The following is a 14,743-nucleotide window of genomic DNA, read 5'->3' on the forward strand; positions in this document are numbered from 1 at the left end:
ATTGACATGGGTGTCGTTTTCAGGGTTTTCGAGGGTGCTGAATTTGATGATGACATTTATTCTGAAATCCAAGATGGCGGACATGATTTTTTTTTTCAAAAAATTGACAAGGGTGTCGTTTTCAGGGTTTTCGAGGGTGCTGAATTTGATGATGACATTTATTCTGAAATCCAAGATGGCGGACATGATTTTTTTTTTCAAAAAATTGACATGGGTGTCGTTTTCAGGGTTTTCGAGGGTGCTGAATTTGATGACATTTATTCTGAAATACAAGATGGCGGACATGATTTTTTTTCAAAAAAAATGACATGGAAATTATGATAATCGTCTTCAAAAATATAACGTAGCTCGTAGCTTTAGTTTTAAGTTTGCGTAATAATTATCACCACTATATCTTAGAAATCCAACATCTGACCATCAAAAAGAGTTATTTATTACCTATTTTGAATAAATCATTTGACTTTGTGTTTAACATTTGCATAACAGAACGCATTAAAAATGTTTTATTTTTGAACGCATCCATAATTATTTACATTCCTAGAGAAGTCCATGCTTTTTCTAAACTTTTAATCGATTTTATTTCATAATCGAAATAGATCCAATCGCATGTTAACCGTATAAACTGATGTTAAATATTAAACTAAGACAAGCTACTAACATAACCTGGTGTTACAAAACCCTGAAAACGACACCCATGTCAATTTTTTGAAAAAAAAAATCATGTCCGCCATCTTGGATTTCAGAATAAATGTCATCATCAAATTCAGCACCCTCGAAAACCCTGAAAACGACACCCATGTCAATTTTTTGAAAAAAAAAAATCATGTCCGCCATCTTGGATTTCAGAATAAATGTCATCATCAAATTCAGCACCCTCGAAAACCCTGAAAACGACACCCATGTCAATTTTTTGAAAAAAAAAAATCATGTCCGCCATCTTGGATTTCAGAATAAATGTCATCATCAAATTCAGCACCCTCGAAAACCCTGAAAACGATACCCATGTCAATTTTTTGAAAAAAAAATCATGTCCGCCATCTTGGGTTTCAGAATAAATGTCATCATCAAATTCAGCACCCTCGAAAACCCTGAAAACGACACCCATGTCAATTTTTTGAAAAAAAAATTCATGTCCGCCATCTTGGATTACAGAATAAATGTCATCATCAAATTCAGCACCCTCGAAAACCCTGAAAACGACACCCATGTCAATTTTTGAAAAAAAAAATCATGTCCGCCATCTTGGATTTCAGAATAAATGTCATCATCAAATTCAGCACCCTCGAAAACCCTGAAAACGACACCCATGTCAATTTTTTGTAAAAAAATTCATGTCCGCCATCTTGGATTTCAGAATAAATGTCATCATCAAATTCAGCACCCTCGAAAACCCTGAAAACGACACCCATGTCAATTTTTTGAAAAAAAAAATCATGTCCGCCATCTTGGATTTCAGAATAAATGTCATCATCAAATTCAGCACCCTCGAAAACCCTGAAAACGACACCCATGTAAATTTTTTGAAAAAAATCATGTCCGCCATCTTGGATTTCAGAATAAATGTCATCATCAAATTCAGCACCCTCGAAAACCCTGAAAACGACACCCATGTTAATTTTTTGTAAAAAAATTCATGTTTGCCATCTTGGATTTCAGAATAAATGTCATCATCAAATTCAGCACCCTCGAAAACCCTGAAAACGATACCCATGTCAATTTTTTGAAAAAAAAAATCATGTCCGCCATCTTGGATTTCAGAATAAATGTCATCATCAAATTCAGCACCCTCGAAAACCCTGAAAACGACACCCATGTCAATTTTTTGAAAAAAAATTCATGTCCGCCATCTTGGATTTCAGAATAAATGTCATCATCAAATTCAGCACCCTCGAAAACCCTGAAAACGATACCCATGTCAATTTTTTGAAAAAAAAAATCATGTCCGCCATCTTGGATTTCAGAATAAATGTCATCATCAAATTCAGCACCCTCGAAAACCCTGAAAACGACACCCATGTCAATTTTTTGAAAAAAAAAAAATCATGTCCGCCATCTTGGATTTATAAATAAATAACATCCCGGAAAAGTGCACAATCAGTTAATACTTGATACACGCGCAATAATATGTATTTATGTAGGTGTGACACAAGGTGCCAACAAGTTCAAAAAATTCCCGTTGTGTAACAGTGTTACTCAACGGGAATGTTTTGAAATTTTTGGTACCTTGTGTCACAGTGTTACACACGGGGGTGTGACTCAACGGGAATAACCCAAAGCGCAGGGTTATACCAAACTCCACAGCGAATAAGCGAAATACCAAATCACTATCATAGTAAAAATGAATAAAAACAAAACTAAACTATAAATACTTTAATAAGGCTCTCTTAAATTTTAAGAAACCCTTATTTATGAAGTTTTAATATTTTTAGGTTTTGGGTTTGGTATTTCCCAACATAACATTTTAATATTTTGTGTAAGTAATCTTTCAATTGTCGCAAAACACTACAATTTTAATTTTGGCATTATGCATTTTTCGGGTTTGGATGTAAGAGGTAATAATTAATATTATGTTCTTTCAAATTATTCTTGTATGAATGAGTTGCTCCAAATTGCAAGATGCGCTGTTCTGGTATTTAAGGCAATAACATTTCTATTACCTTAAGAAATCTGTGGGTCGTCGTAAGAAGCCTACTTAGCATCTAGTATTAATTAGAAACTAGTACGGCCAGAAAGTCGTCGTTGTTCCCAAAAGGCAGAGATTTGAAGGCGGATGCAGTGAGAGCCTTGTGTCTTCGCATCAGGTCAAGGAACGAGAAGTTTGGCACGCCACGATGCCTTACGTCGAGGAAACCGTCTCCAAATGAGACCTGGAATAAAAGAAATAAAAAATGGTAAATATATTAAAAATTTAAATGTTTGCGAGACATGAAAGTAAGTAATTGTAAAGAAAATTAGGGTAATTGAGTAAATCTTTTCATTTTATTTCTAATCTTGTTTATAATTTTATTGTTATTTATAATTACTACATGATGCCCACAACTTCATCCGTGCGAATTTCAGTTTTATAACTACTTACTCCAGGCTAGTACCTACTGAGAATTTCATATGTACCCATTTTTAAGCTAACGCAGAATCGGACCCAGGACCTCGCCATCCGCAGTCAGACATGCTAAACACTAGACCAATGACAATATAATGCTGTCTAAGGCCACGATTACAGCTGTTGTAAGTTTTACTCACGTAAGTAGGTAGGTACCTCTATTTTTTATAATATTTTAGTGTTTACCTACACTTCAAGGAAATTACTAATTAATTTTAAATACATATCAAAAATTGCGTAACCGGCAGGAATCGAACCTGCATCTTCTGGGTTCGCGCCCGATGCCTTGACCACTCGGCCACGGTCTCGCTTACTGCCAGTGACGAAATTGGTGATACGCATGTTAACTCAGTACTGAAGCGACTGTTTAATGCCATCTAGTAGTGGGCGCGAACCCAGAAGATGCAGGTTCGATTCCTGCCGGTTACGCAATTTTGGATATGTATTTAAAATTAATTAAAATTAATTAGGTAGGTACCTAACTACCTACCTACTTACGTAAGTAAAAAAAATCAATTTACGTAAGTTGTAAGAATAATTAATATACGATATACTACTTATAAGAGTGTTTACATTAGTAAACTTGTCGTAGGTTAATCATGTAAACTAGTTACGTGAGTAAAACTTACAAGTGTAACTTTTTTTTCGTAATCGCGACCTAATGATACAATGCAATCCGATCTACGATAGAATAACTCCGTCCAAGACTTACCGAAAATCAAAAGTTTACTTCGAATAAAGTCCAGCTAGGTACCCTTGAATTAAATATTCCTCTTCAGTGACATTTCATGTAAAAGTCACAAAAAAATAAAAGGTCTGGGTACAATGGACACCAAACTGAATCCTGCTCCAACCAGGATATGAAAGCGCGACCTTAACATTAAAGTAGAGTCTGATTCACTAGTTGCTTGCTAATGCATAAAGGCTTAAAATTACAGAGTCATTGAACTTTAGTCGGTCGATTTCGTAAAACCTGCATCAATCATTAAAACAATCTCAATATTGTTATGATTGGCTGAATTTGTGCGATTCTTGTTGCAACAATGGATTGTAGCCAATAATGAGCGAGCGTCAACTAATCAGAGGTGATTGCGATAGGTACCTAGTAGATTAATTAACTCAGGCATAACGTTTTTTTAATTTGAAACTTACACTTAAGGTATACCTACCCTAGGTGTAAGTTTAACCTAAATGATATGAATAACCCTTAATTATACTAGCGGCACGCTATGATGGCCGGTTTGACACATTACAATAGTGATGTGGAATGTCAATTTATTCTCGAACAAAAAACAATTAAGTTTTGTTTTTGTACCTGATTAAATAGGTTTAATAAAACAAAAATGTATATGTTTATTTAATTTATTTGAACGAACTGAATATTTGAACGAAAATGAATATACATACTTTATATGCACACAAGAAACATATGAATACAAAAGATACCGAAAAAGGTGCCACAAAAGGCCATAATTAATCAGATTCGACCATACTACTATTTTCACTGTCGTCACTGCTATCATCACATACATTAATAATTATATGTTCGTTTTCTATAATATTATCTATTTTCACATCTCTTTCATAATCTTCCCTTATTAATTTAACAGTTCTATTCACAACCTTTTCCCAGTCTCCTTTAGTCACATGTTCACAAGCTTCTTCTAATAATTTTAGCATTTTTTTTGTGGTAAATGGGGGTTCTGTATTGTGTCTTGCAGCATATCCCTTAATTTGAGCCCACACCAACTCAATCGCATTATACTCACAATGGTAAGGCGGTAACCGTATAACTCTGTGCCCATGTTCTAATGCTATTTCGTCAATGACGTATCGGATCTTGGTTGGTTTGTTTTCTTTTAAAAGACGTACTAATTCCGCTTTTAACATATTCATGTTTGCATCTACGCCATTTTTACGAAGCCATGCGACGATATCAGCTTTCTTTTGGGATTGGGCAGGTGGCTTGTCAATTTGCATCGAGTGGTATGGGGCGTTGTCCATAATTATAATAGATGGTTCAGGGAGGCTACACAACATTGAGGTAAACCATTCAGTAAACTTTTCTCCATTCATGTCTTCATGATAGTCTCCAGTGGTTTTTGACGCAAAAGCCATGAGAGAACCTTCGACAAACCCGTTGATGGTTCCGGCGTGACAAATTATAAGTCGCGATCCTTTTCCTACAGGAACTTTGGAAGTAGATGCTGCTGTGTCATCGTTCCAAGAACGGCCTACAGTATGGTTAGCATTAAGCCATGTTTCATCCAAGAACACAACATTTTGCCAATTTTTGATTTCTTTCACTTGCCGTAAAAAAGTATACCTTGCCATCGCTATATCAAATCTTTCCATCAATATTTTGCGTTTGTTACATTTTTTGTATCGAAATCCAATGGTCTTCAAAATCTTCGTTAAAGAACTTTCCCCACCGAAGAATAATCCAGCTTCCTTCAGTGAATGCACCAACTTTTTTCTTGTTGGATACTCCTTCTGTAAATAGTAGCCGTAAACATGTCTTCGGATAGCATCGGCATCAAAGCTATCGATGCCTACGACTGGTTTTGCTCGTTTTCTCTTTTTTGGTGTGTGAAGTTTATTTTCTTCTGTGCCAGTCTCGCCATATTTTTTTTTAGTTATCCGTCTAACAGTTCGTTGTCCAATATTAAGCGCATCAGCTACGCGTTCAACCACTGACGTTATAGGTAAAATTGGCCCTCCATTTTGAGCTTCACGATCGAAATAGTTACGAAGGCGTATTAGGAACTCACGTGTCTGACTATTTAGAACAGTTCTCTGCGTACGTTCGGTCATATCGACGAAATCCACAACAAAGGGCTTGAACAGAGTCCAAATTAACGAGCAAGGGTCAACAGTAATGCAGTATCAATATTTGAAATCCAAAGCCAGGTCAAAACTATATCACAATCGCATTGCACTGACAGTTTATACTTTTCGAAGCAACGTCAATTCGAAACTGCTTTGTTTTGCATTGAGCATTGACGCGAGTTTGCCGGAGGTAGTAGTTGTGCTAGCCAGCGATCCTATGTGACGATCGTATTAGATTCCATTTTTAAAAATTTATTGATATTTTTTTGCGATTTCAGAGGTTTGTCCACATAGTGAAAATTGTTCATATTCACAAGTACATTCACCCCTTAAATGGTGCAAACTGATTTTTCTACACTTGTATACATTTAAGAAATCAATTTAATAAATAAATTTTGAGTCCTAAACCTAAAACTACATTCGATAAAATTTATGAATCTCTGCACATCACTATCGTCAATAAAGTAATACAATTATTTCCTTCAAAGTCGTTATCAATTAATACGGAACTTCATGAGCGGACAAACGTCAAACCGGCCATCATAGCGTGCCGCTAGTTTAGTTATGATTAAATTATATTATTATTATTTTGGCATTGAGTTCGATATGCGGTATGAGGTAATATAATTATTTAATAATCGATACTAAAAAGTTAATTAAATGAATTCAATGATAACTTTAATTTATTCAGATTTTATATGTCAGATAATTTATTTTCATTTATGAATAAATTATTATAATTAGACTTGCAAGCTAGGTGATTAAATTAAAAATTTGTCACCATATTTTTATTTTAGGTTGCAGAAAATAATAATGTTTAGCATCATAACAGTACTTTGAGGCAATCTCTTCTGCCAGAACCAAGCAAATAATAAGTGAACTGAAGATTTATTCACTGTGGTTAACCGAGAAAGAGATGGCAATAAGTACCTGCTTACTGATTCGCTAACTCCGTGTCTTACACTGAACGATAGCAACGGTCGGTGGCTATTACCGAGCTCATATGACATTTAGTTTAAATCCATTGAAAGTTTTCTACGAAAAATTATTTTCCTGTCACCCAATAACGCAGCAATGTAGAAGACTCATGTGTTCAAACCAATCAATGTTACATGAGCTCGTTGGCAATTATTCAGTGTTAGACACTGAGAACGAATCACCCCGCTGAAGTTAATATTATCTAAAATGCCCCTAGATAAATGCTTATTCACTTATCCCTGACTGAAGTCACTTCCGTCTCTGACTGTCGGCTTCTGAAATCAATGGCCACAAACAGGCTGATTGATTATTATTATTATCAGTCTGCTTGCGTCCACTGTTGGATATACCTACGCTTGAGAGCGCGCCACCATACATGGTCCTCTGCCTTCCTCATCCACCCAATTCCCGCTAAGTTCTTAAAGTCATGAGACGAGCGGGCTTAAAGTTATCCCACACTACGCTTGCTGAGCGACCATTACAAGTAAAACAAGCGTACCTCAAGAAATAAGTATTACTTACTGGGTCATTCTGGAAGCCGTTCAGGGAGTTAAAGCCAAAAGCAGACGAGGCGCTCTGGCTGCCCGACTGGCCATTAAAACCACCTCCAAAAGCCGATGCAGATGATGCGGCTCCGGATGCGCCTGCGCCGTTGAAGGATGCCGCTTGGCTGCTTGCTTGGCTACCGCCAAAGCCACTGAAAAATATGAAATATTTGTATTATTAAAAACAACTAGCTGCTTGATATGCCCTGGCTCTGCAAGGAGCTACCTTTGGTATTCATCATCATAATCATTTTATCAATCTATAGACGTCCACAGCTGGACATAGCTGTCTCTTGTAGGGATTTTCACTCGCCACGGTCTTGCGCCGTCTGAAGCAGCTGCTCCCTGCGACTCGTTTGATGTCATCTGTCTACCTAGTGGGGGGTCTTCCAACGCTGTGGTTACCGGTGCGAGGTCGCCATTCTAGCCCCTTGGAACCTATTGGTTTTTCGAACTTTGTGCCCTGCCCATTGCCACTTCAGCTTCGCAACCCGTTATGTTGATTACTCTGGTTCTCCTACGGATCTCCTCATTTCTGATGAGGGAGAACTTAAATAAAATAAATTAGTTTTGCGATTTTTGAGTTTCGAGTTTTGCAAACAGACTGATGTGACGAAAGTGGCTAGGTAAGTACTTATGTAGGTAAAGTTGACCTTTGCATACTTGGACTAGTTTTTATTATTATTCCATTACATTTTACAAGTTCAATAATAGGTTCCCAGTTCCCACTGATTTTAAGCCGTATCGTGATTCCATGTCATAATTTTCTACATGGAGATAGGAAGAATTAGAAATTATCTGCCCCGAATTTCATAATTCTTGGACACAAGAAAATAAAGAAGAATTGAAGATCCAGCAGCATCTAGCATCACTAAAAAAATCAGGTGATAGCTGCTGGGCCATACGTATAATCTATTAGTGAAATATTTTAAAGGAAAGCATACTTGTCGTTTGATTCTATATGCCTTAATATGCCTTCAAGAAATCTATCCGATTATATAATCACAAAAAAACAAGGCTGCGAACTGTTCTTGTAACATCAAAAAAATCACACGTAGCAAAAAGCGTTAATCGAGCAAGGAAAAATTGGTTAGTAGGAGAGCATTTACTTTTTGCATTAGATCATTCGTCAATAAACTAGAAAAACGATTAATGGACGAGACATCACAAATTGGACATGGCTGTTGTTAAAATATTTAGTTAGGTACTGATTATGAAAATATTACAATAAAACTTAAAGCCAGCCTTATCTAATTAATATACAAATCATGCCCGCGTGGAATAGTGCCAAGAATACTGGCTGCATTTTCGCGCTGGACAGCCAGGCTGATCCGTTGCGATATACTGATAATTGGGAGAGTTTTTCCTTTATATAAGATTTTGACTTATTGTTCTTTTTATATTGTTCATAAATTTCCCTACCCTACCCTTAAAATAATGTAGTAAAGTATTGAAAATCATTACTTTACTACATTATTTTACGTTGAAGAAAGCTTTTAAGTTTGATGTTAAAAATCACATGCCTTGGTTAAGGAACATAAAAGCTCGCTCTCACTTCAAAACCTCATATAATAACTCAATCACTTACTTTCCAAATCCATTGAAAGAAGATGCCTGGCTTGCTGAATGAGATGCACTGAATCCTTCATTGAATCCAAACGAAAAGGACTGCGAAGCAGATTGACTAGCACCGGCACCATTAGCACTGCTACTTATACTCGCGGTTAACCCCCCATTGCCAGATGGCTTTACATTAAAACCACCCCCAAACCCAAATCTTGGTTTCACTTGATTCACTGAACCATGTTCACCAGGTAATAAAGTACTGGGATCACGTTCTAGATGCTCCAAAACTGGTAGAACTGGAGGAGTGATTATAGGCTCCAGCTTTCTTTCTTGTCTCCTTTCATCGGGGAATATGAAGCCATTTGCTGGTGCTGACTTCACAACACATGCTAGGGAAAGGAAGACACACGTCCAGATGAACATCATGTTTGAGCCCGTCGGATACTATGGCAGGTTGACGATGTTTGTAGTATTAATAGGGTCGCACGAGGCCACTCGCGGTGTTGGCATGCGGCCCGCGGCACAGCCTTCAGAAAACCCACTGCACTAAACCCCGGCAAACGTCCAGCCCAGTAGCTATCCCCTCTACACGATCTCATAAACAGTGTCCTTTCGTAGCTAACGGTTTATTGTTAGCATCTCGTTTAGGAAGCCGGAAAAAAGATAAAAAATCCGACGCGACGTCGGGAAAACTAAGTGTCCTACTTAGATCCTCTTACTGAGTCGGAACACGTTCAAATGCTCAACAAAAGTTTGTAATCTAAGGTTATATGCAGATAATATGTTACTCATCGCGTGATGTACCTTTTTAAAATCAATAACCTGATATTAATTATCCTTAAATTAATTCAGCGTCGAAGACTTCTTGTGTAAATAAATTGTATTTTTTCGGACACAATAAAAGAGAAATCAATTGGCAATCAAGCATCACTTACATATTCGTCTCGACTTGGAATAGATCGTCAAATTAGTGTTAATGGTATACAATTTTAATATTAAAAAGGTTTATAAGACAGGTTTCAGTGACGACTAATAATTATTATAAAATGTTATAAAATACTTAAAATGAATACGTTAAAAGGTTGAATATTCGAAGACCCATCTACTAAACTAAGACACAATTTTGACGATAGGTAGAAAGGCAACTTCTAAAGATAAATAAATTAAATTTAAGTACCTTTCTGTACGAGTACCACACTTACCTACTATCCTAGAAGCTAGAATGATTGTTTATCCGCATTAAAAATATGTACATTTCACTTTGAGATTTTCATCAATGTCAATACTATTTTTACTTTGGTGTCCAACTAATATTATAAATGCGAAATGTCCGACTGGTAGCGTAGGTATAGAATTAGCTACATCCCGGGGATGGACATAGGCTACATTTCAAGTTTTCATCCAGGAAAATTTAAGAGTTTCCATAGGTTTCTTAAAGTCCCATCCGTTTAACCGACTTTTACGAAAGTTACACGATAGTTTGCATCCCGAAGACTGACTTAGGCTACTTTTTATTCCGGAAAATCAAAGAGTTTCCACCGGATTTTTAAACCCTATGGGTATTGCCATAACTTTTGAGTCAGAGCACCCCAGTAATAACTCCTTCCATTTCATTAGATTCAAAAAAGGACTGTCCGACTTGTGGACAAACTCAAACTAACCAGCTCGTTGGAAAGCCTGGAGCACCCTGCGTTTGCTTCCTATGCGTATTCTATCGCCTTTATAATGAGGAATGTCCTGAGGAGTTGTTTGATTTCATTTCACCATAAGTAATTTCACCCTCACCATCTTGGTGGCTGGTGCACTTAGACTGTCCGTTCAAGCAGATATTTTTTCCATGCACATAAGTACAAATTGTGGAACTGTCTTCCTTCGGTAGTGTTAAAAGGGCAATGACTGTAGATCCTGTATCCGTGTACCAAATTTAGCATTTGAGTTGATTCATATTAAGTAACTGTGTAGGTGTAAGATTATTGTACTAAGGCCCTGTGACTCATGATTATTTAACACTTGAATCTTGGGAAACAAACTCCAATTACCAAATAGGCATAACTTGTTTATGGAACATAAATATTTTAAAATTTAATACAAATAAGGTCGATTCGAATAGTTCGCGACAGGTCGAGACTCGAGATAGCAATCAGGGTATGAGACACCCGCGCTCGCCCGCATCGGGTTAGCGCGGGGGCTGTGTAGGTGTGCGGGGCGTTCCCACCTTGGTGGTCATCTCGACCTGTCGCATACTATAGATAAGTCGATAATAAGTCGCATATTATGATAATATCGCCTGTTAATATGCAAGTCTTTCTCTAATGCGGTCACAGACTCACAACTTTACAAATTACAATGTCAAGTGGACTGGTTACTTAATAAGCAATAGGGTTACCATGTGGCGGAAATTCTTGTTTTTACATATTATTTTGAATATGTAGTGAAAAAAAGCTAAGAAGAATTTAATGTTTTCTTCCTACTTATATTTTAACCTTTCTAGGGTTCCGTACCCGAAGGATGTCTACGGGAGCCTATTACTAAGCCTCCGCTGTCCGTCCGTCTGTCTGTCAGCGGGCTGTATCTCGTGAACCGTTTGTCGCTATAGTAACAAATAAATTTAAGTAACAAATTTTCAAAATTATAAATAATTAAAGAGTGTTACTTCTTGTACGATAGGTATTACCTATAGTGATGCGGAACCCTTCGTGTGCGAATCTGACTCACACTTGACAGATTTTTTGCTATCGGTAAATGCTGGCAACGCAGTTTTTCTGGTGTTGCAAATATTTATCTTTTCGTCTCCCTACTCATAAAAATAAGGCCAAGAAATTGTGATCTGGGTTTTGTACAGAGAAAGTAACCAGTTCCCTTTCTACGAGTCATGTTAGATCCGTAATTTTTACTGTTGAATTAGGTACTTAGTCTCAAAAGTTTGAATAAATAGAGCCGAGTTATAAATCCACCGTTAAGAGTAATCCAACAACATCTTAGGTAGGTACATCCTTTTCAATTCAATTACTAGAAATCTAGAGGTGCGATGATGCTGACAGATAAATGGCTTACTGGAAATAGGATCTCCATTATGTTTTTATATGTTACGGAACTAGGTGTATTACATGTAAATCCATACTTCCATACAAATATTATAAATGCGAAAGTGTGTCCGTCTGTTTATCTGCTAGCTTTTCACGGCCTATCCATTCAACTGATATTGACTTGGTAGGTACAGAGATAACTTGCATGCCGGGGACGGATATAACTTTTCATCCCGGAAAATCAAAGAGAGTAACGGACATAGGCTACCTTTCGTTTCGGAAAAATCAAAGATTACCCACGGGATTTTGAATGATCCATCCATTCAACCGATTTTGGCATTTGGTACAAAGATAGTTTGCTTTCTGGAGACGGGCATAGGCTACTTTAATGCCCGGAAAATGAAATGCGCGGGCGAAGCTGCAGGTAATAGATAACTGGTATGCAAATAGTCATAAAGCAACTTGTAATAATTATGTGAGATATTTAGTTAATAGATAATGATAAGAGCAGGTGGTTTTCTAATATTAGCTAGGTATGGTAATTTTAGCATGGAAATTTGATACGATTACAATATATCTTGAATCGGTCTCATTAGGTATTTTTCGCAAATTACGTAGTACAGAATTCTACCATTGGCATCTTAAAGGTCTGTACGCACCTACACTGCGCTGCGCGTCACTGCAAGTCGCGGCATAGAGCGTCAAAATATCATTTCTATCATTTTGTAAGGCGCATATCGCACTGGAGCGATGCTGTACAGCGCTTTACCGCGCGCAGCTGCGCTTCGCGGCTGGAGATATTATTGCAGTTGTAGTGCGATAGGATAGGACGAGCGGCCTGAAGTGACGCGCCCTGCAGTGACGCGCAGTGCAGCTCAGGTGCGTACACACCTTTATGATTGACATCCTATTTGCATGATCAAACGTTTTTGCTCAACGTCTTTGATACGAACCGCTAAAGTGTGGAACGCCCTTCCGGCAACCATGTTTCTTGATACGTATAACCTGAGAAGTACCTTCAAGACTTAATAAGCATCGTCTAGGCATGTGCGTCATAGCTTTCCATCTTATCTTGCTACTAGTTTATTCCCGCGACTTTGTCCGCGTGGACTACACACAAACCCTTATTTTACCCCCTTAGGGGTTGTATTTACAAAAATCGTTTCTTTAGCGGATGCCTACGTCGTAATAGCTATCTGCATGCTAAATTTCAGCCCGATCCGTCCAGTAGTTTGAGCTGTGCGTTGATAGATCAGTCAGTCATTCACCTTTTCCTTTTATATATTTAGAAAATAAATCTTTTCTTACAAGTGTTTTAATAAAAGAATGAAGACAGCCCTAGGAATTAAGAAAATCCGAGTCGGTATGGTCCGGGGCCGCACGTCTTGTGTCATGGTCGCACTACATTATAGGATACAATATCATACCTACATGTAAAAATTCACGTATATCGAGACTAAGGCGTGACGTACACCGGCAGAGCCGAGGTGCAGCGTCTTTCTTGATAACAACTCGAAATGCTTTGTTTACAAGGGCATACCACATAAAGGCGGCGGTGGCGCGAGTCTATCAGTATACCAATTTCAACGGTACCTATGTCAAAGTACAAAATAAAAGCTGATCTCTACTTCACTGTATGTGTGTTTGCGCTGACCCTAAGAAGCAGAAGTATATTCTTTTATCTTTTGTACATGATGATACTGCTTTGTTCAAATAAGTTGTTCATAAGAATTAGTTATAGAACTTATTATAAACGCGATAGGTTTTGTTGATACCTACGTCGTAAGCATACTATGGGGTCATCAACGTCATGACGTGATAATCAACCTACCACCGGTTCACTATCAGTAGTGCTCAGGGACGAGTCTCCTCTCAGAATGAGGTTTGGCCATAGTCCATCACCGATTGGCAGATTTCAAACACCTTCGAGAACATTATGGAGACCTCTCAAGCAGGCAGGCCTCACCAAGTTTTCCTTCACCGTTAAAGCAAGTGATAAAACGCAAATAGCTCTGAAAAGTTGTAAGTGCGTGTCCGGGCTCAAACCCCTGATCTCCCGAATAGGAGGCGAACGTATTACACGGACGGCTATCACGGCTGGTAATATGGGGTAAGTAAACTTAAATAATATACTCTACACATATATGCGATGACGTGTTTCTATCGCGTGGCTCAACGTGTTTTGGGACCATTAAGTCGATGCTAAAACTATGTTTATGGCGGTAACTAATTTTTATTATACCAATCTGAAACTGGAATTTGAGTCATTTCCCCTAACATGTTTGTTGTAAATAACTCAGTGGTTAACCACAATCACATCATCAGATGGAATGTGTTGAAGTTTTTAATAAGTATGTGTACGTTCTTTCTACCTGTGATGACGTAGGGAGCTGAAACTCGGACGTTGGTTATTGACCTCGTCCAAAAATTCAAAGTAGCTCAGCGTACCAATGGATTATTATGGGCGCCTTGCTAAGGGAAAAATTCGTTACGAGAAAATGCAGAGGAGAACCATGCCCCAAAGAATTACCAAGACTGTCCAATTTTCTCTTTCTGTGTCACCAAAAGATTACCAAGCTTCTCTCTCCACTTTTCTCTCTCGGTGTCATCAAAGGATTGCCAAGCCTGTTCACTTTTCTCTCTCTGTGTCACCAAAGGATTACCAAGGCTGTCCACTTTTCTCTCTCTGTGTCACCAAA

General features: G+C 37.8%; 1 protein-coding gene across 1 annotated transcript; it reads right to left on the reverse strand.

Annotated features, from left to right (window-relative positions):
• Positions 1-2,290: 2,290 nt before the first annotated feature.
• On the reverse strand, positions 2,291-9,769 carry LOC117993044 (glycine-rich protein 1-like). Its single transcript, XM_034980796.2, has 3 exons — positions 9,041-9,769; positions 7,430-7,604; positions 2,291-2,867 (listed from the first exon to the last, which is right to left on the reverse strand). Exons 1-3 carry the CDS (start codon positions 9,442-9,444, stop codon positions 2,706-2,708), a joined length of 741 nt encoding a protein of 246 aa, XP_034836687.1. The 5' UTR covers positions 9,445-9,769; the 3' UTR covers positions 2,291-2,705.
• Between the last annotated feature and the right edge of the window lie 4,974 nt (positions 9,770-14,743).

Source organism: Maniola hyperantus, chromosome 2 (assembly GCF_902806685.2).
Source record: "Maniola hyperantus chromosome 2, iAphHyp1.2, whole genome shotgun sequence".
NCBI lineage: Eukaryota > Metazoa > Arthropoda > Insecta > Lepidoptera > Nymphalidae > Maniola > Maniola hyperantus.